The sequence below is a fragment of the Pelophylax lessonae genome, assembly GCF_965119305.1.
Source record: "Pelophylax lessonae genome assembly, chromosome: 9".
Taxonomy (NCBI): domain Eukaryota; kingdom Metazoa; phylum Chordata; class Amphibia; order Anura; family Ranidae; genus Pelophylax; species Pelophylax lessonae.
In genome coordinates, this window is record NC_138776.1 from 203549985 (window position 1) to 203569463 (window position 19479).

Genomic DNA, 19479 nt, shown 5'->3' on the forward strand with positions numbered 1-19479 from the left:
TTCATGAGCCCAGCTACCTCGTGGAGAGCTGGGAACGCCGGAAGGCGTACACAGGGGGCGGAGCCACGTCCTTCTACCCGGGAAAAAGCAACAGCTCCTTCCAGTCTGTAAAAGACAGACGCTGACTGCAGTTGGTTTGAAACTTCACTGCATCGGTTGGTGAGCCTTGGGGGTCCCTCTCTCTCTCTCTGTGGGGATCGAGAAGCAGGTACTCTGAGGGGCGCTATTGCGCTAGGGGGAGACACATAAAAAAAAAAAAAAAAAGTTTTTTTGTTTTTTCTGGCAAAGGTGTCCTAAATTAACATGGACCCTGCCACTCATGTATCTCCTCCGGATCCCCTCGAGGGGTCTGCAGGATCCTCCAGCACCCCACTGACGATTGAATCATTGTCAGCTATTATGGAAACTTTTGTGTCCCGGGTGGAAGTGGCTTGTCAGGGACAGGGCGCAAGAAAGCGACCCCCGCCTAACCCCTTATTATCTGAAACCTCGGATTCAGACTCTGAGCCTATTTCTGCAGTTGCAGGTACTTCATCTGGGATTGGTGTCTCGTGTACTGTCTCTTCAGACAGTGAGGAGGATGTTTCGGCATCAGCCATAGCCAAAGAGGAAGCGTTGGTAAACGCACTCATTGTATCTGTTCAAGAAACCTTAAGATTACAGGGTATTCCGTCGGAAATAGCTGAAACTGAAATCCCTTTTGGGACTAAAAAACGCATCAAAGTGGCGAAGGTTTTTCCATTGCCCAAATGTTTTGGCAATCCAATCAAAGAAGAATGGAGTCTGCCAAAATGCACTTCTACTATTTCTAAACGCATTAACAGGCGTTATCCGTTTGAGGAAACCCTCATTAAGAAATGGACAGAACCACCTGTGGTGGATTCACCAATTGCTAGATTGAATAAAGCCACGGTTATTCCTCTAGAAGACGCTCCGTCTTTTAAAGATCCAGTGGATCACAAGATAGAAGCTATGTCTCGCACCATGTTTACCTTGATTGGATCAGCTTTCAGACCAATAATTGCTATTGGTCTGGTTTCGCAGGCTGTAACTGAATGTACTAAGTGGTTACGCCGGGACTTAGAAGAGTTCCCTCAGGCGGTATCAGATTTGTTGGAACAAATGATACAGGGGTTACAGTTTGTATGTGATGCGGCGTTAGACGCCACTCCATTATTGGCGCGAGCATCAGTCTCAGCGGTGGTTCTCAGGCGTACACTGTGGCTAAAAGGTTGGTTAGCCGACCAAGGTTCCAAAAAAGCATTGGCTAATATCCCCTTTTTAGGAGAGCGTCTATTTGGAGCCAACTTAGATGAGATCATTAAGGATCTCACGGGTGGAAAGAGCACCTTTTTACCGCAAAATGTTAAAGGTAAAGGAACTCGTCAAAAACGAGGGCCTTCTTTTTCTGCTCACAAGAGGTTTTTTCGTCCCGCGGGTGAAAAAATTAAGTCCTCCAAAGCTCCTTCAGGAGGCTTCAGGGGACGTTGGTCGGGCAAGCAAAAGCCCGCCCCCTCCAGACCTGAAGATAAATCGTCCAAAGCCTGAAGGTGCGCCCCCACCCATAACTGGGATGGGGGGACGTCTTCGCCGGTTCCCGGATCCATGGCTTTCCAGAATCCCGGACAAGTGGGTTTGCGAAGTCATAAGGTCAGGGTACAAGATCGAGTTTCGATCTCTCCCACCGGCGCGATTCTTCCCTTCCAATATTCGACTATCCCCGGATCGTTTAGAAGATCTGCGGAGAGCCGTCACGGATTTACTACAACAAAGAGTGGTAGTCCACGTTCCTTGGACAGAACGTTTTCAGGGGTTTTATTCAAACCTATTTACAATACCCAGGAAAGAGGGAAAAGTGCGTCCAATTCTGGACTTAAGGGCACTCAATTCTTTTGTCAACATAAGAAAATTCAGAATGGAGTCCATTCGCACAGTAGCAGCCTTCCTGCATCCAGGGGATGTCCTAGCGTCCATAGACATCAAGGACGCATAGCTTCACATTCCCATTTTCGCAGGACATCAGCGGTTTCTACGCTTTTCCGTAGAAGAGAACCACTATCAGTTTGTGGCGTTACCTTTCGGTCTCGCCACGGCTCCTCGGGTCTTCACAAAGGTGTTGGCCCCAATGTTGGCACTACTGCGCCAAAGAGGCATATCGATTCTTGGTTACCTAGACGACCTTCTGCTTCATGCAGAGTCTCCTCAGACCTTGCTACAAAACATAGAAATTACTTTAATTTCTTTACAGGAATTCGGGTGGCTGGTGAACCAGCAAAAGTCATTTCTGGTTCCCACCCAGAGGCTCGAATATCTGGGTCTAATTCTAGACACAGTCAGGACAAGAGTTTTTCTTCCGGTAGGGAAACTCCGGAAGATTCAATTAGCAGTCCAGTTGTTACTATCCAACAGCTGGTCTTCTCTTCGAACTTGCATGAGGGTTCTGGGGTTGATGGTGGCTTCGTTCGAAGCAGTCCCATTTGCCCAGTCCCATACCCGAATTCTTCAGCAAGAGATTCTTCTCAGATGGAATCGGAATCCGGAATCCCTGGACAATCAGATCCGATTGAGCAAACAGACCAGAGAGTCTCTGGTCTGGTGGCTTCGGTCTCCGATGCTCAGCCAGGGAAAGTCATTTCTGCCAATATATTGGACAATAGTGACCACGGATGCCAGTCTATCCGGATGGGGAGGAATTCTCGGTCAGTTATCTGTCCAGGGACTTTGGTCCCTGGAAGAATCCAGGTGGCCGATAAATGTATTGGAACTGAGAGCGATCAGACTTTGTCTGATTCACTGGACCGAGCAGCTCCAGGGCAGCCCGGTTCGGATCCAGTCGGACAATGCCACGGCCGTGGCTTATGTCAATCACCAGGGGGGCACCAAGAGTGTCCGAGCGGCCAAAGAAGTGGCTTGCATTCTTCGCTGGGCGGAACGATTTGTTCCAGCTATCTCTGCGGTGTTCATTCCGGGGGTGGAGAATTGGCAGGCAGATTATCTCAGCCGTCAGACTCTGGATCAGGGGGAATGGTCCCTCCATCCAGAAGTTTTCCACCAGTTGTGCCTACGGTGGGGCACCCCGGATGTGGATCTGTTGGCATCACGATTCAACAGGAAAGTACAGAGATTCGTGGCTCGCTCCCGCGATCCTCTAGCAGAGACCGCAGACGCACTGATCGCCCCGTGGGGGCAATACCAGCTAATGTATGCCTTCCCTCCTCTCGGGTTACTGCCAAGACTTCTTCGCAGGATAGAGGAGGAAGGAATTCCAGTAATTCTGGTAGCTCCGGACTGGCCTCGTCGAGCTTGGTACGCCGACGTGGTCAGACTGGTGGCGGACGTCCCGTGGAGACTTCCTCTCAGGGAGGACCTACTGTCTCAGGGACCGATCTTCCATCCTGCTTTACGATCGCTGGCTTTAACGGCCTGGCTATTGAGACCCAGGTGCTGAAGGACAAAGGTTTGTCAGCTTCAGTTATTCCTACTCTAGTTGAAGCAAGGAAAGCGACTTCCAGAAAGATTTATCATCGCACATGGAAGTCCTACATTGCATGGTGTGAACCTCTGGGGTTCCGTCCACGGTCTTATTCGGTTAGTCGAATATTAGCTTTTCTGCAACAAGGGGTTGAGCAGAAACTGGCCTTGAGTACTATCAAGGGTCAGGTCTCAGCATTAGCTATCTTCTTTCAGAAGCCTTTGGCTACTCATTCCTTGGTGCGGAATTTCATCCAGGGGGTGCGACATCTGGCTCCGCCAGTGCGCGCGCCGTTACCACCCTGGGATCTTAATTTAGTATTGTCGGTTCTTCAGAAACCTCCCTTTGAAGATATTAGGGAGATTCCTCTACCTACGTTGTCCCAGAAAGTGGCCTTCTTGGTGGCTATTACTTCTGCACGCAGGGTGTCAGAACTGGCCGCATTATCTTGTCGTTCCCCATATCTGGTGGTTCATAAAGATAAGGTGGTTTTTCGTCCGAATCCATCCTTCCTACCAAAAGTGGTTTCAGAATTTCATCTGAATGAAGAAATTGTATTCCCTTCCCTGTGTCCTAAGCCCAGTCATCCTCGGGAGTTTGCTTTACACTCCTTGGATGTGGTCCGGGCGATCAGGGTATACTTAAAAACGACAGACTCGTTTCGCAAGACGGATTCACTTTTTGTGATCCCGGATGGACCCAAAAAGGGGTTGCCTGCATCTGCCGCGACCATTTCCAAATGGATCAGACAGACGGTGGTACAGGCTTATTCTATTAAGGGTCGTGAGCCCCCGTTCCCTGTTAAGGCGCACTCCACTCGGGCGCTTAGTGCGTCATGGGCCTTTCGCCATCAGGCGTCAGTGGTCCAGGTGTGCAAGGCGGCTACCTGGTCGTCGGTGCATACCTTTACAAAACATTATAAAGTTGATGTAATGGCATCATCTGATGCCGTGTTTGGCCGCAAGGTTTTGCAGGCCGCCATTTGAGGAGACCAGTGGTCTGCCTCGAGGGTTTTTTTCCGTTGGAAATTTTTCTTTTGAGTCTCATTCTTTGTTTATAATGAGCCTTTAAAACTTCTAGTTTGGCACCGGTTGGGCCTTCTAGATTGGATTTTGATTTTTGTCAATCCCACCCCTCATTTGTGGCACTGCTTCTGGATGTCCCAGCTCTTGAGAATCAAGAAGACTACGTCTGTCAATGAGCGATAGAGAAAAATGGATTTTTGTAAGATCTTACCGTAAAATCCTTTTCTCTTAAGCTCATTGACAGACGTAGTACCCGCCCCTCTATCATTGAGTTGGGTTGGGTTAAATTCTCTGTTGCTGCTTTGTGACAGAACTGATGCCTTGTAGCAGAGAGAGGGAGGATATACCCTCAGGGACTGCCCCTAAGGTGGAGCCAGAACGTTTTGTCTTTCTGCCTAGTCCTACTCCTGCGGAGACAACATAACCCAGCTCTTGAGAATCAAGAAGACTACGTCTGTCAATGAGCTTAAGAGAAAAGGATTTTACGGTAAGATCTTACAAAAATCCATTTTTTCTCTTTCGTTCACTGACGGCCACAGCTCCATGTCGTCAGACCATTGGGCTTTATGCTGCTCTCTCTTTAGCAGTAGGATTAAGCGGAAACCTTTTTGGTTAAGCCCCTGGGGCAGTACCAGAGGGTATACCATCACTTCCTGCTATAGAACTTCAGTTTTTTCTGCATAGTCAGGAGTAAGGACCTGGCATTCTGCTGGGATCTGTGGTCCTGGCATTTTTTCTTTTTTAAATGGAATTTTTACTTTCTCTTACGTCCTCCGACAGTCGCCGCCTCTTCATATTCTTCACAATGGGGGGGTTATTGACCTTTGCTCCGTAGGAGTAGCTAGGCAACAGAATATGTTAATATCAAAGCTTTTAGCATATCCCACCCCTAGGGGGTGGTCCCCTCAGTCAATACCCTCCTGCTTCCTGCATTCCTACCTCAGTTTCATTTGTCTAGCTCAGGAGTTAGCAGGCTTCCCTGTGCTGGGATTTCAGTCTCAGCCTCTATTCTCTTTTTTTGATTTTATTTCAAGTATTTTCTCTTCTTTACTTAGCTGTTATTTTTCAGCATTAGTTTAGTTCTTCCGATGAAGATGATCATGCGGTGCTGGGTCTCGGGCTGGCCTCCCTGGGTACCCGGGGTTCAGGGCCAGTGGCTTCCCAGCCTGCCATCGAGCGTTCAGCTCAGGTTTCCCTGGCATTTGTGAACGACCCATCCCTGTTTGCTGCAGGGATGCTGCGGTGAGGTGGCTACCTCACCGGACGCCATTTGCGGTTTCGCACCGCAGTTCCACTGCGTCCTGGCTGCGACTCTCCCTGTCCCTAGTGCAGCGGTTTGATCGCTTGTGCGGGTTCCCCACGCCATCCGGAAGGTAAGTGTATTCTGTGTGGGGACCTGTCTGTTTTGGGTGTCAGTCTGGGACTGTGGGACCCTGCATGTCTGTGAAAAATCTTTGAGCTCCCTGTCAGTAATTGCTGCCTTTCTGTGGGCTGAAGAGGGGGGGGGGGGCTCTCCTGCTCTGCTCTGTGTAACAGGCTGAGAGTTCTGTGAGACATGCTGTGTGCTATGTGTGACATGGGATGTTTTTTATCCCTAGGTTATTTGTTTTCCTGGGTTGTTGCTCCTGTTGAGCAAGTTTTTTCATGTTGCCCAGTTGGTTTCCTTCCTTTGGTAAGGTTCTTTTCTCTGATGTGGGTATTGCATTGCCTTAGGCGCGGCTGCCGGTTTCCCACCCCTCATGTCTACACTGCTTTGGGACGTCCCCATTGTGACGAATATGAAGAGGCGGCGACTGTCTGAGGACATAAGAGAAAACTGAATTTTTTGTAAAATCTTACCTGTAAAATTCCTTTCTCTGAGTCCTCCGACAGTCGCCGCCCCCGCCCCTCTTTTGGGGTTTGTTTATGTACTCTACTGCTATACTACTGAAACTGAGGTAGGAATGCAGGAAGCAGGAGGGTATTGACTGAGGGGACCACCCCCTAGGGGTGGGGTATGCTAAAAGCTTTGATATTAACATATTCTGTTGCCTAGCTACTCCTACGGAGCAAAGGTCAATAACCCCCCCATTGTGACGAATATGAAGAGGCGGCGACTGTCGGAGGACTCAGAGAAAGGAATTTTACAGGTAAGATTTTACAAAAATTCAGTTTTTTCTTTTAATTTTTGTTCCTGTGTGAACTACAAACAACTTGTTCCTGGTCAGTCTGGCCTGCGAACGCGACCCAGCTATTGGCCGCAACATAGCCCCACTGGACAGGGCTGGCTGTCGAGTGAATCGGCTTGCAAGGTCGCACAGCCCTGGTCACGACAGCAGTCACGATCAGAGTCGCAGCGTACCTCAGGCCGCAGCACCCCCATTTCAAGATGGTGCGGTGGACTACTGGGAGTAGTGCCCGCCTGGAATGTTGAGTAGTGTCACCCCTCCTTTCTTACAGAATTTCTGGGGTGGTCGCGGGCCCTCCCTGGGGATGGTAGGCTCCCTCCAGTGTACTTCCTCCCCCTCATTTCTTTCCCCCTTCTGCACAACGGGGTTCCCCCTGCGTAGGTGCATCACCTGCCACCTGCCCCCCCTTAGCCCCTTTTGGGGAGCAGGGGTGCATTTGGGTAGGGGGGCTTGTTTTTGTTTTCCGCATAGAGATTAATGGCAGCCATTTTCTTGTAGTCTGAGTGCGGTGATGTGCTGCGAGGGCCTCTAGTGTCAGCGTCAGCACTTCCTCTTCCTCATTCCATCGCAGTGTGGCAGACTGTTTGGCCCTCTTCAGCTCGGGTAGGGAGTCTCTGGGGGGTACACTATCCTTCCTCTGCTATATTCTGCACCGCGGGTCCGCCGATTCTTTTCACCTGTATCCTTCACCTAAAGAACAAAGCCTTGCAACCCATGCCATCTGATGGTCTACCGAGAGACATTACATTTAAACCCCACTTTTACTCTGTCAAGGAAGAGGTGATGAAATTGTCCAGGAATTCAGATGGGCTCCATATTCAGGGACAAAGACATCTCTCTCTTAAACACCTCGTACAGATGGTCCTTTCCATTTTGCCTAGACTTCTCGTATCTGAACAAGGCCCACAGCTTCTCATAATTTTCTGAAGTTGAACGCCTGCTCCTACACCTGGGGCTGATTACCCAAGAGATCCCTCCTCCTTCCACCGCCAGGGGTCCCTCATCTGCCAAAAGGTCTTCTCCTCCTAGTCCACTTACTCCGGTTTGGCAGAAACCACAACCAAAGAAGTCAAAGGACTCTCAACATCCCTGAGGAAGTCATTTGGATTAAGGACAACTAAATCCTGTTTTGCATATTTTGGAACTGATCTTTCAGATGACTTTCCCCTCCCCACGATTCATGCTAGCTTTTAGCATGAGTTTGACTCTTTGTTTCCTGGGGGGACTCCACCAAGGGGTGGGAAGAGGGGCCTGGAATGTCTATTCCCCAATGTTTGACGAGTTCAAAGTCTAATCTGTCTTAAACGTTTTCAAGGTTTTTCTTATAGCTTCCCTTAGTTATACTTGGCCATATTTGTTGTTAGGATACAGCTGGGATGACATCCAGGGTGGCTCCCCGAGTTTTCCCCTCTTTGGTGGGGCAAACTCCGAAACCCACTATAATCACTGGATACATTACTCTACGGACTATTATGATTGATCCTGTGCAGTTGCCTCTTTGGGGCTCCAGGCGGGTAACAAAGAAACCTTTGCTGTCTGGTTGCTTGACAGGGGTTAAGGAGCAGCTTGGCAACAATTGCTCAGGTCCTATTCACCCCATGTTTTAAGGAACAGTGCTCTGTTTATTTGAAGTTATCCATTATATCTCTAGGCAGGTGGACCTCTTTTCTTTTTCTTTCTCTGACCTCTCCCTTTCCTATCGTATGCCTGGAACCCATCCCACATCAATTCGCAGGGTTGAGATATTGGAAAGGCTGTGGATGCACGGCTCGGCAGCGCAATCTTTCTTCACTGGGTGAGATTTATTTCCATTTTGAGTTATCCAAACCTCTGGTCCATGGCTAATTCTAAACCTTCCAATATGATCATGTAGATTATATCCCACAATGTACAGGGTCTTAATTCCCTGGTAAAACTGTGAAAATTTTTTCAATCCTATCATGCCCTAAAGAGAGATGTTATTCTCCTACCGGAAACTAATTTTCCACTCTCTTACAAGCCCTCCTTCCTTCACCAGAGCTTCCCCCAATTTTACCTAGCTCATGCCGTAAAAAAGAAATGTAGAATAGCAATTTGCTTTTCCAAACGTTTAAATTTCTCCCCTTCCATTCCAAATTACTCAGGGACCTGAAAGGTCATTACCTGTGGGTACCTTCGATGGAAAGATCTATACATTTGTATCCTATAAAGGCCCCAAATAAAGGCCAAGCGGGATTTTTCAAAACCATGACACAAACACTGAAGGGCACTATCGTTTTTGGAGGCGACTCCAATATAGCATTTAATCTCATTGGATAAATCAAGTAAGGGGATCCCGAAACCAAACCCCCCCCCACCCAGACAAAGCCTAAAAATAGCGAACGTTCTTCACTCCCTTGGCATGATAGATATCTGGAGGTAATTAAACCCCGATGTTAGGGACTACATGCACTTCTCAGCCCCACATCACACGTACACCAGGATAGACTATATTTTCATTAGATCTTCCTCTATTCCCCTAGCCATAACATCCAAAATTCGAGACACACCCCTATCGGACCACTCCATGCTGACACTTTCCCTCCAACGCTCTTTACGGGACGAAGGCCCATTCAATTGGCATCTCAATAAGGCCCTACTGAGTAGGCCTGCATGATATTGGAAAAAATATATATTGCAATATTTTTTTTTCAACGATATATATTGCGATATTGAGGGACCCGTCAATCCAGCCTTTCTGACCATAATGTATGTTACTGTAGGGAATGGGATTCAGTGCACACTGCAGCCTTCTACCATAGGGTTAATGTTACTGACACTGTAGGGATAGGGAAGGATTCTGGGAATGGAAATCAGGAAGCATGCAGGCAGCCTTCTAAATTTTAATTGCAGATACAGGGCACTGGGCAGGTCAGGGTTAATATGGTAACATTAGTGACATGTCAGTGAGGCGGAGGGGCGCTATGGCTGATCCAGCGGTATTATAAGACTTAGCTAATATAATGTCATTCTCAGTGGCGTACCTAGAGCATTTGACACCCGGGGCGGATCCTATATCTGGCACCCCCCCCCCCCCCCCCACTTTAAAATGTAAAAACACCCACAAAAAATGTAATGTTTTCAAGAATATTTTTTGCACAAATTTCACAGCCCCCCATCACAGTGCCCCTTGCAGTCTGCCCTCTGTCTCTCTAATCACAGTTCCCCCTTTTGCACTCTCTGCCTCCCCTGCACAGTCCTACCTTCAGCATAGATAGATAGCTAATATTAGCAATGTGTTTAAGTTTGAGTAAGAGATTGGAGACTTGCTAAAGGAGATATTCAGAAACTACAGACATGATACAGGAGATGGTCAGAGACTACAGACATGATACAGGAGATGGTCAGAGACTACAGTCATGATACAGGAGATGGTCAGAGACTACAGTCATGATACAGGAGATGGTCAGAGACTGCAGACATGATACAGTAGATGGTCAGAGACTGCAGACAGGATACAGTAGATGGTCAGAGACTGCAGACAGGATACAGGAGATGCTCAGAGACTGCAGACGTGATACAGGAGATGGTCAGAGACTGCAGACGTGATACAGAAGATGGCCAGAGACTGCAGACATGATACAGGAGATGGTCAGAGACTGCAGACATGATACAGGAGATGGTCAGAGACTGAGGACATGATACAGTAGATGGTCAGAGACTACAGACATGATACAGGAGATGCTAAGAGACTGCAGACATGATACAGGAGATGGTCAGAGAATGAGGACATGATACAGTAGATGGTCAGACTACAGATATGATACAGGAGATGCTAAGAGACTGCAGACATGATACAGGAGATGGTCAGAGACTGCAGACATGATACAGGAGATGGTCAGAGACTGCAGACATGATACAGGAGATGATCAGAGACTGAAGACATGATACAGTAGATGGTCAGAGACTACAGACATGATACAGGAGATGGTCAGAGACTGCAGACATGATACAGGAGATGGTCAGAGACTACAGACATGATACAGGAGATGCTAAGAGACTGCAGACATGATACAGGAGATGGTCAGAGACTGCAGACATGATACAGGAGATGGTCAGAGACTGCAGACATGATAGAAGATAGAAGAGCACAGACGAAGCAGAGAGCACTGGAGGTGCTGAAGGGCACGGTGGGGGGGGGGGGGGGCTGGAGAGAATTAAGAGGGGGTTTGGAAAGCATTGTAGGGGGGTTGGAAGGTGCAGGGGGTGGAGTGCACTAGGGGGGACAGGGAGCACTTGGGGGGCGAGCAGGGAAAACCAGGGGGGTGGAGAGCACTGGGGGGGGGACAGGGAGCACTTAGGGGGGTGGGCAAGGAAAATCATGGGGGTGGAGAGCACTGGGGGGACAGGGAGTACTTGGGGGGCGAGCAGGGAAAATCAGGGGGTGGAGAGCACTGGGGGGGACAGGGAGCACTTGGGGGGGTGGGCAGGGAAAATCAGGGGGGTGGAGAGCACTGGGGGGACAGGGAGCACTTGGGGGGCGGGCAGGGAAAACCAGGGGGGTGGAGAGCACTGGGGGGGGACAGGGAGCACTTGGGGGGCGGGCAGGGAAAACCAGGGGGGTGGAGAGCACTGGGGGGGTGGAGAGCACTTGGGGGCGGGCAGGGAAAACCAGGGGGGTGGAGAGCACTGGGGGGACAGGGAGCACTTTGGGGGCGGGCAGGGAAAACCAGGGGGGTGGAGAGCACTGGGGGGGGGACAGGGAGCACTTGGGGGGCGGGCAGGGAAAACCAGGGGGGTGGAGAGCACTGGGGGGGTGGAGAGCACTTGGGGGCGGGCAGGGAAAACCAGGGGGGTGGAGAGCACTGGGGGGGGACAGGGAACACTAGGGGGGCGGGCAGGGAAAACCAGGGGGGGGAGCACTGGGGGGGACAGGGAGCACTTGGGGCCGGGCAAGGAAAACCAGGGGGGTGGAGAGCACTGGGGGGGGGGACAGGGAGCACTTGGGGGGCGGGCAGGGAAAACCAGGGGGATGGGGCAGCTGCATATAGATGAATTGATCTTTCCCTATTCTTCCTGCAGGAGGGAGAATCCGTTATTCAGCAGGAAGCTGCAGGAAGAATAGAGAAAGATTAATTCCTCTATATCCAGCAGCCCCATCCTCCTCCTATCCAGCACACACTTTTGCAATGGGCACTCACCTTCTTTCCGCTGAGGCTCCGCCCCCTTATTCCCGCCACGGCTCCGCCCCCCGCTAGCAGCACGGACTGAAGGAGCTGCCACTGCAGCTGCCTTCACACTGCGGGATCTGTCTGAACACGTCGGGCAGGATACCGGCTGACACCCCCCAGTGAGTGGCACCATTGGTACGCCACTGGTCATTCTACACACTACAAAGCCATCCCGTCTGGATCTGTGTTTTTCTTTTAACAAAAAACTTATGGCTTCTTTCTCTGCTCACTTAAGTAGATTACGGCATAAAAGTTCATTGTAAATTTTTTGTTTTGGTTATACTACTTGGCCGTAACATTAATTGCAGGCTTCCCAGCAGCTGTAGGGTTAAGCCAAAGACATAAATTCTTAATAAAGTACCTCTTCTTATCTCGATCAGATTAGATAGTGGTGGTTGTAGGAGGCTGGAGCTAGGAGTCGGGAAAGGATCACAGCACAGCCGCATACATTTACTCACTCGTGCACTGCAGCCAGCCCCACACGTTCAGAGAGTCTCACTCTCCGCCCTATATTTCTCAATGGCACATTCAGAGAGCCAATCACGCCGAGAGTAGCGGCACAGCGGAACCAATCAGGTGTGCAGGCACGCGTGATTGGTTAGCTGTGCAGCTAATCACGGCGTGATTGGCTTCCTGAATGTGCCATTGAGAAAACTAGGGCGGAGAGTGAGACTCACTGAACGTGTGGGGCGGGCTGCAGTTCACGAGTGAGTAAATGTATGCTCACGAGTGAGTAAATGTATGCTCACCGCTGAAGCGTCCCGACTTCTCCCTGCCTAACACGTTAGTCTGTGAGTCCCTCCCCCTGCCTATGCAAATATCGTGACCTCGGCGATATGAATATCGCCTACGGCCACAGAACGATAGTCGATATCATATCGACTATCGTTCAGCCCCACTACTGAGTGACCCTATACAATGTACAATCCTAGAAAAAGCACTTAAGGAATATTTTACAGACAATGACAATACCAGCTTTTCAACAACACTTTGGGCATCCTACAAAGCAGTGCTGAGAGGGAAACTCATTCAAGTTTCTTCCCAACTGAAACTTGAACGCAGAGCTGAAATCCAGAAACTGAATGAGGAATTTCTTTATCTGAGCAAATGTCACAATGGTAACCCTACCCCTACCACCCTCGCTCAGCTAGACTCTGCCAAGGTGAAATTCAATCTAGCTCTGACTACAGCAGCAGAAAAGCACATTAGATGGACTGGTGCTAAATTCTACTTGCATAAGGACAAGATAGGTTCTAAATTTACAAACTATGCCCTAGACCGCAAAATTCCCCAAAATACGCACTTCCATCAGGGACTTAACCCAAAACCCTATCCGTATCATGGAAACCTTTCAGACTTTCTTTTCTAATTTGTATGACTCGCAATCTTCTCTTGCCCCACATAAATTGGAGACTTTCTTTAGGGATCTCCCCCCCCTTCCCAAAATTACACAAACTTCTAGAGAACTCCTCGATAAACCTTTTACACCAGAGGAGATATTGGAGGCCATTAAATCTCTCAGACCAGGCTCAGCGCCTGGGCCTGATGGTTTTTTGGTCGCCTATTATAAGAAATCTGGCCCCTCCTTGTCCCCTTTTATATGGCTCCATTTTTTTTTTAATTCCCTTTTGAGATGGAAACCCCCTGGGCAGTGATTTAAACTTAGCATATATCTCTGTTATTCCCAAACCTGGGTAATGTTAGTAACTATCGTCCGATATCACTTAATAATGACCTCAAACTTATGACGAAAATTCTTGCATCGAGACTGTTGAGTTTTATAGCTAAATATATTCACATGGACAAGGTGGGTTTCATCCCTGGGAGGCAGGGCCCAGACCAAGTTAGGAGAGCCAAAGATATAATTTCGTTGCTACACTCTTGTTGGGATGGGGGCTTTTGATTCCGTCTCTTGGCCCTACCTTTTTCAAATACTAGGAAGATGGGGTTTCAGCTCTAAATTCTTGGGAATCATTGAGTCTCTTTACTCTGCTCCGAAACCACAGGTCCATTTGATGGGTCATTATTCCAACTCCTTTGACATTAAAAAAAGGACCAGACAGGGCTGACCCTTTTATCTCCTCTAATTTTGCAATAGATTTGGAAACTTTAGCAATCACCATTAGATCACACCCTGATATTAAGGGAGTCTTGTGTGGTCCCCAGGAACATAAATGTGCGTTGTTCGTGGATGACCTAGTGCTGTTTATCACATCCCCCCTGATCTCCACTCCTAATGTATTTCAACTGCTCCAAAACTTTGGTTCTTTCTGGCTTAAAAGTAAATGTCTCCAAGTCTGTAGCACTGAACATCTCGGTTCCTCTGCAGCTAGTAGACCAGTTGAGGCACCACTTCCCCTTCTCCTGGTGCTCTGACTCCATTCCCTATTTGGGAATTAATGTACCCTACAACATTGACAAACTGTTTTCTGTTAATTATCCCCCCATGTTCCAGGAACTAGAGGAGGATTTAAAACAATGGGCAAAATGTGATCTATCCTGGCTGGGAAGGATCAACCCTATCAAAATGACTCTTCTACCACATCTTCTGCACCTCTTCAGGTCCCTCCCCATCCCAATAAAGAAATGCTACTTCTCAAATTTCAATCGAAAATCATCTGTTTTGTCTGGGGGTAGAAGGGTTACCCCTGCCCTAAAGAAGTCTTCTACCGACTGAAAAGTCAAGGGGGGCTGGGCCAATTTATGGTGGTACTATCAGGCTTCGCAATTAGCTCAAATCTCTACAGTATATTCTAGGGGTCCCAAACCTGATTGGATTGCTATAGAAAGACAGGCAGTTTCCCTGCACACTATAGACTTTCTGTTCTGGAGTCCTCCTAAACGGAGACCCACAGTCCTCGCCCCCACCCTCTCACTCCCTGGCATTTTGTGATGCTCTATATAAACAAGCTTTTTTTCTAGTACCAAATCACTCTCCCACCTGTTCAAGAACCCTTCCTTTCCCCCAGGTTTGAATATACAACCCTTTTGTTGGTGGCTCAACAAATGACTCTTCAGAATAGGACACTTCTTTAACTCAATGGATTCCATTTCTCTCGGATACTGTATGAGTAAACTCAAAATGCCTCCCATTGAGAAATTTAGCCTGTCCCAGATTTCGCACTTCCTACACTCTATCTGGCTAGACAAACCTGACCAAACTTGCAAGCTATGAACAATGGTGTTCCAAAATTATGGATCAGAGGGGAGGCATCTCTACTATCTATCTGCCTTGGCTAACGAGGCAGATTAACCATCCTATGCTCAGGATTCCCTGGGAATCTGATTTGGATATACAATGGGACCCGGGCGAGTGGTTCCAGTCACTCCAAGGCTCCTACAAAGGTATCATGACGGTATCTCTAATGGAAACAAATGTAAAATCACTAGATGGTATCATGTCCCCATCAGATTAGCCAGAATCTACCCAGGTGCTTCTCCCCTGTGCTTCAGAGGGTGTAATTTTTTTGGCTCCATGTTTCACACATAGTGATCTTGCCCTGTATTCAAGGCTATTGGAACAAATATCTCAACTCAATACGGAAAGATACTGGGGTTGTTGTTCCTCAGGATCCAACTATAGCACTCTTCTACCACAGGGTAGATAAAACCCCCTAAACAGACCTTGATCTTTGTTTTTGGGATCTAAAATTGTGATAGCCTTTGTCTCAAAATCAGCAACAAAGCGGAAAGTCTCCCTTGGTCTCAAAATCCGCAACAAAGCGGAAAGTCTCCTGGATCATGTCCCAGGAACAACTTGTTGCTAAACTTCAGGATAGAGTGTGAAGGTTTGAAGCAGTCCGGGAACCTTGGGCATTTTATGTTGGAGTACCCTTGTACCCTGGCATGGCATTCCCCCAAAAGGACCCTCCTGGCAGACCTACTTCCCCTCCCCTTGCTCTTTGACTTTTCTTTCTCTCAAAGCCACTAGGACCCCCCCCCTCATCTCTCTCTTCACTTTTCATCTATTCTTTTGTGAAATTCTTTTTTTGCTCCTCATGCTACCATATGGAGTGCTCAGAAGGTTTAACACTTGTTTCCAAGGGGGACATTTTTTTTTCCCCTCTCATTTTCTTATATTTTGATAGCCAAACACAAGTTTTTTTTTTTTTTTTTTTTAAGACACGAGAGTGGTTCTTTGAATCCTCTTCTTCCTCTCTGTACAATACAAGTGGCCCTGTCTTTGACATTAGCTAGACCGCTGGCTCTAGACGTGGGCCGAAGAAGGGGAAGCCTTCCGGGTCAACAGTTTGATTCCATGGGGTGGCGTGCCTGACTCCCACCAGGTTGGAGGAGCCATGGCGATGCTCCCTTCTCCTAGCCCGGGATCTCCTGGATCTTCTACGACAAGAGGCTTAGAGGGTGTAGGAAGCTTTTGCTACTTGTTGTGGTCGTACGTTTAGTTTGAATTATACTCTGTCTCCATATAATTACACAAACCACTCTAAAGGGTTTTGATTATTTGTATTGTACTTGCTCATTTACACCTTTGGGCCTTGCAGGCTAATTTATTATGTGTATGTCCTTTTTATTACGATATTCAATAAACATATTGAAAAGAAAAAAAAAAAGTTTGTCCATTTAAGTTCTGTTTTTCTTTTTAGGCTCCATGTACACGGGACGTTGTTAAAAGTCCCTTTGAATGCTGGAATTTTTAGGACGTTTGAAACGTCCGTTCGGTCGTGTTTGTACCCGCGTTTAGCGGGCGTTTGCGGGCGTTTGCGGGCGTTTGCGTTTAGAAGCGTTCCTAGAGGTCAAAAAAAATTATTCCCCTTTAAAATGGAAAAACGCGAACCCTAAACGCGGGTCATCGCGTTCGGACGCGTTTGTGCGTTTGAAACGCCGGGAAACACACGTTCGAACGCAAATAATTGCGTTCTAAAAACAGTCCCTGAACGCAACTGCCTGCAAATGACCGTAAACGACCTGGTGTACATGGACAGATAAGATAAAATGTAGATGGGTTCAGGGGCTTCTGAAAAAAAGCCCAACTGCTCCTAAACGGCCATTTCCAGCGTCCCGTGTACATGGAGCCTTCGAGAAGGGGTAAGAAGTGAGGAGTATGGGTTAGTATGTTGTTTGGTTTTCAGGTAATAAGGTTTAAACTACCTGTGAGATAAGTCATTCAGCCATTTGAAGGCCCTTGACTAAAGCAACTGATTGAAAGGGTAACAATTGATTGGGCAGGGGTTATACAGTATATTGCTGTTTACCCCTTTCTTTTGTTTTGCATTCACCAATATTGTACACATTGAAACGCAGGTAAAATGCTCATTTTTTTTTATGCTCATATTTCCTTAACAGCACAAAGGTTTTTTGCCAATGAAGAGCAGTTGGTGATAAATGTCTGGTTTCTATTTTTTTCCACCTTCCAGCCTACCTCCTGACTATCTCCTGCAATATCTCTTCACTGTACTTAAAATGTTGTACTTGAATGGAGTACTTGCAGCTAATGAATTAGGCCAGCTAATGAGTCTGTCTCTATATATACACTCACTCCTTCACAAGCTCCTCCCCAGCAACAAATGAAACACCTTAATGAGCTAGTCTCATTAGCAAACGCACAATAGCAAACACCTGACCAAATTCCTTTCCTCTTCTCAAGCAATGGTCAGCAAAAAACACAGATGAGTCAGTTGCAAACTCCAAGCCGATCTCTTGCAGTATCTCTTCAATCTCTTCAGTCTCCTGCAATATCTCTTCACTGTACTTAAAATGTTGTACTTGAATGGAGTACTTGCAGCTAATGAATAAGAATTACTGGTGCTGCTCAATAGCAGATAGTACTAGTTAGTAGTTGCAGTTATGATGTGATTTAATGTGTGGAGTGTAACTTGGTGGTTTTGTAATTTTGTGTTTTTCTACATATTTGTGGTAATAAAACAGAACACCCGTGTTCCAGCAGGTTATAAGCTTTGCTTTTGTTCTCTCCTCAGTTATCCGGAATGGTTCTGCTGGGAATTGGCCTGTGGGCTTGGAGTGAAAAAGTAAGTACTTTTGTGTGATAAGCTAATTTTTCGGCATAAAAAAGCCAAGGACAACCGATGTGGCATAATAGTCCCAGTGTGTTACAGGAAGACATTTCACTGCAGACCATATTTATGTATTGATTACCACGTTTCCATTATGACTGATGTCACTTAAATGCACAATTTAATTAAATATACTTAAAGTGCATCTATAGGCGTACTCTATTGCGTATAGGCATTCCCTGCCGATCCCCGCTGAGCAGGCAGATGACCGCTCCGTCTCCGCTCTGTTCGTGTAGACGGAGGTGTCAGATCCCCGCTCTCCTCTACAGGGGAATCGGATGAGAATGGACCACCTGTTCGTTCTCATCCGATCTGCCAGACGGATGGAAAATAGGGTTTTTATCCGTCCGGATTTGACGGATGGGATCGGATGTCAGCGAACATGTCTCCCCTGACATCCGCTGCCCCATAGGGATGCATGGGGCATCCGGTCAGATCCGCCTGAAAAACTGACTGGCGGATCTGAACGGGCCATATGTCTGAAAGGGGCCTAAAGCTGAACTCTTGTAAAAAAAAAAAAAAAAAAAAAAGCACCCTTGCATTGGGATCCCCCCACATTGCAAGTGTTAAATGCTAGTTCGGTCAGGGAGTTTTGGGAGAGGCTGTATCACTTACCTTACTCCCTCTCTAGCTGGCTCCAGAGCTGTTTCTTCTCCCTGTTGCTCTGGTCTATGGACAGTCCCTCTGCATCATCCTTTACAATACGGCACTATTAACCAACATACAAGGAGGTGAGCCTGCAAGGCTGAGGCTGTGAACACCTTAAGCCTAGTACACAGGGGCCAAATGGTGGGCAGCATCGGCCGGTTCAATAGAAACTGGCCAACATTCGGCTGGCTTCTGTTGATGGGGCATGACCGCATAGGGTCTGCCGTTCGAGCCCCCGGTCAGTGCTCTCAGCCAATGTGGGAGGGAGGGGGGCGTCTCCCTTTCAGAAAACAATAGAACATCAGGGAGATTGCTGTACTTACATTGCATGGTTAGTACAGCGGCTCCTCCAGAGCCGTCAGTAAAAACTACTAGTGTGTACTAGGCTTTAGGGGGGCAGCAAAGCTGGATTGATTTCATAAATGTAGGAAGACTACTAGAGTTAGGAATAGCTCCTTGTTCCTGTCTGCACCCCCCCAGACTTAACTAGCAATTGATGAGAAAGCTTCCCAATGGAGGGGGGGGGAACATGTAGCAATTAAGGACATATGTCTAGGGCTTCTAAATATAGGTTAATGTGGGTGCACTGCACTATTTATAATGTCCTGGTTTATTCCCTTGGTTTATTTTTCTTCTGTCTGGCGTTAACTAAGGCTAGACATTTTTCATTGTCAGGGACCTAACCAATACAATACCAATGTATTTTGGACACGTCCTTCCTTTACAGAGGATATGCATTTATTTATAGTAGTAATCCCTATTGTTCTCTGTCCCCAGGGGCTATAGGACAGGAAGCTGTTTGTACAGTTTTTCACAAAGATGTTTTGGAGATGTCTGTTTTGTCCTTTTCTAACTCCCTAAAAACCTATTATTGGACATAAATAACTGTGTATGTAATATCACACTCTGATTATCTTACTTTGGGAATTGTTTTTCTGCTGCCTT

The 19479-nt window shown here is 47.6% G+C and overlaps 1 protein-coding gene across 1 annotated transcript in view; it reads left to right on the forward strand.

The window, feature by feature from the left end:
* TSPAN14 (tetraspanin 14) overlaps window positions 1-19479 on the forward strand; it is a 129372-nt gene that overhangs the window by 78211 nt on the left and 31682 nt on the right. The window contains exon 3 of the mRNA XM_082268021.1: window positions 17791-17841. Within this exon, the coding sequence (XP_082124147.1) occupies window positions 17791-17841 (51 nt within the window). The remainder of the gene's footprint in view (window positions 1-17790; window positions 17842-19479) is intronic.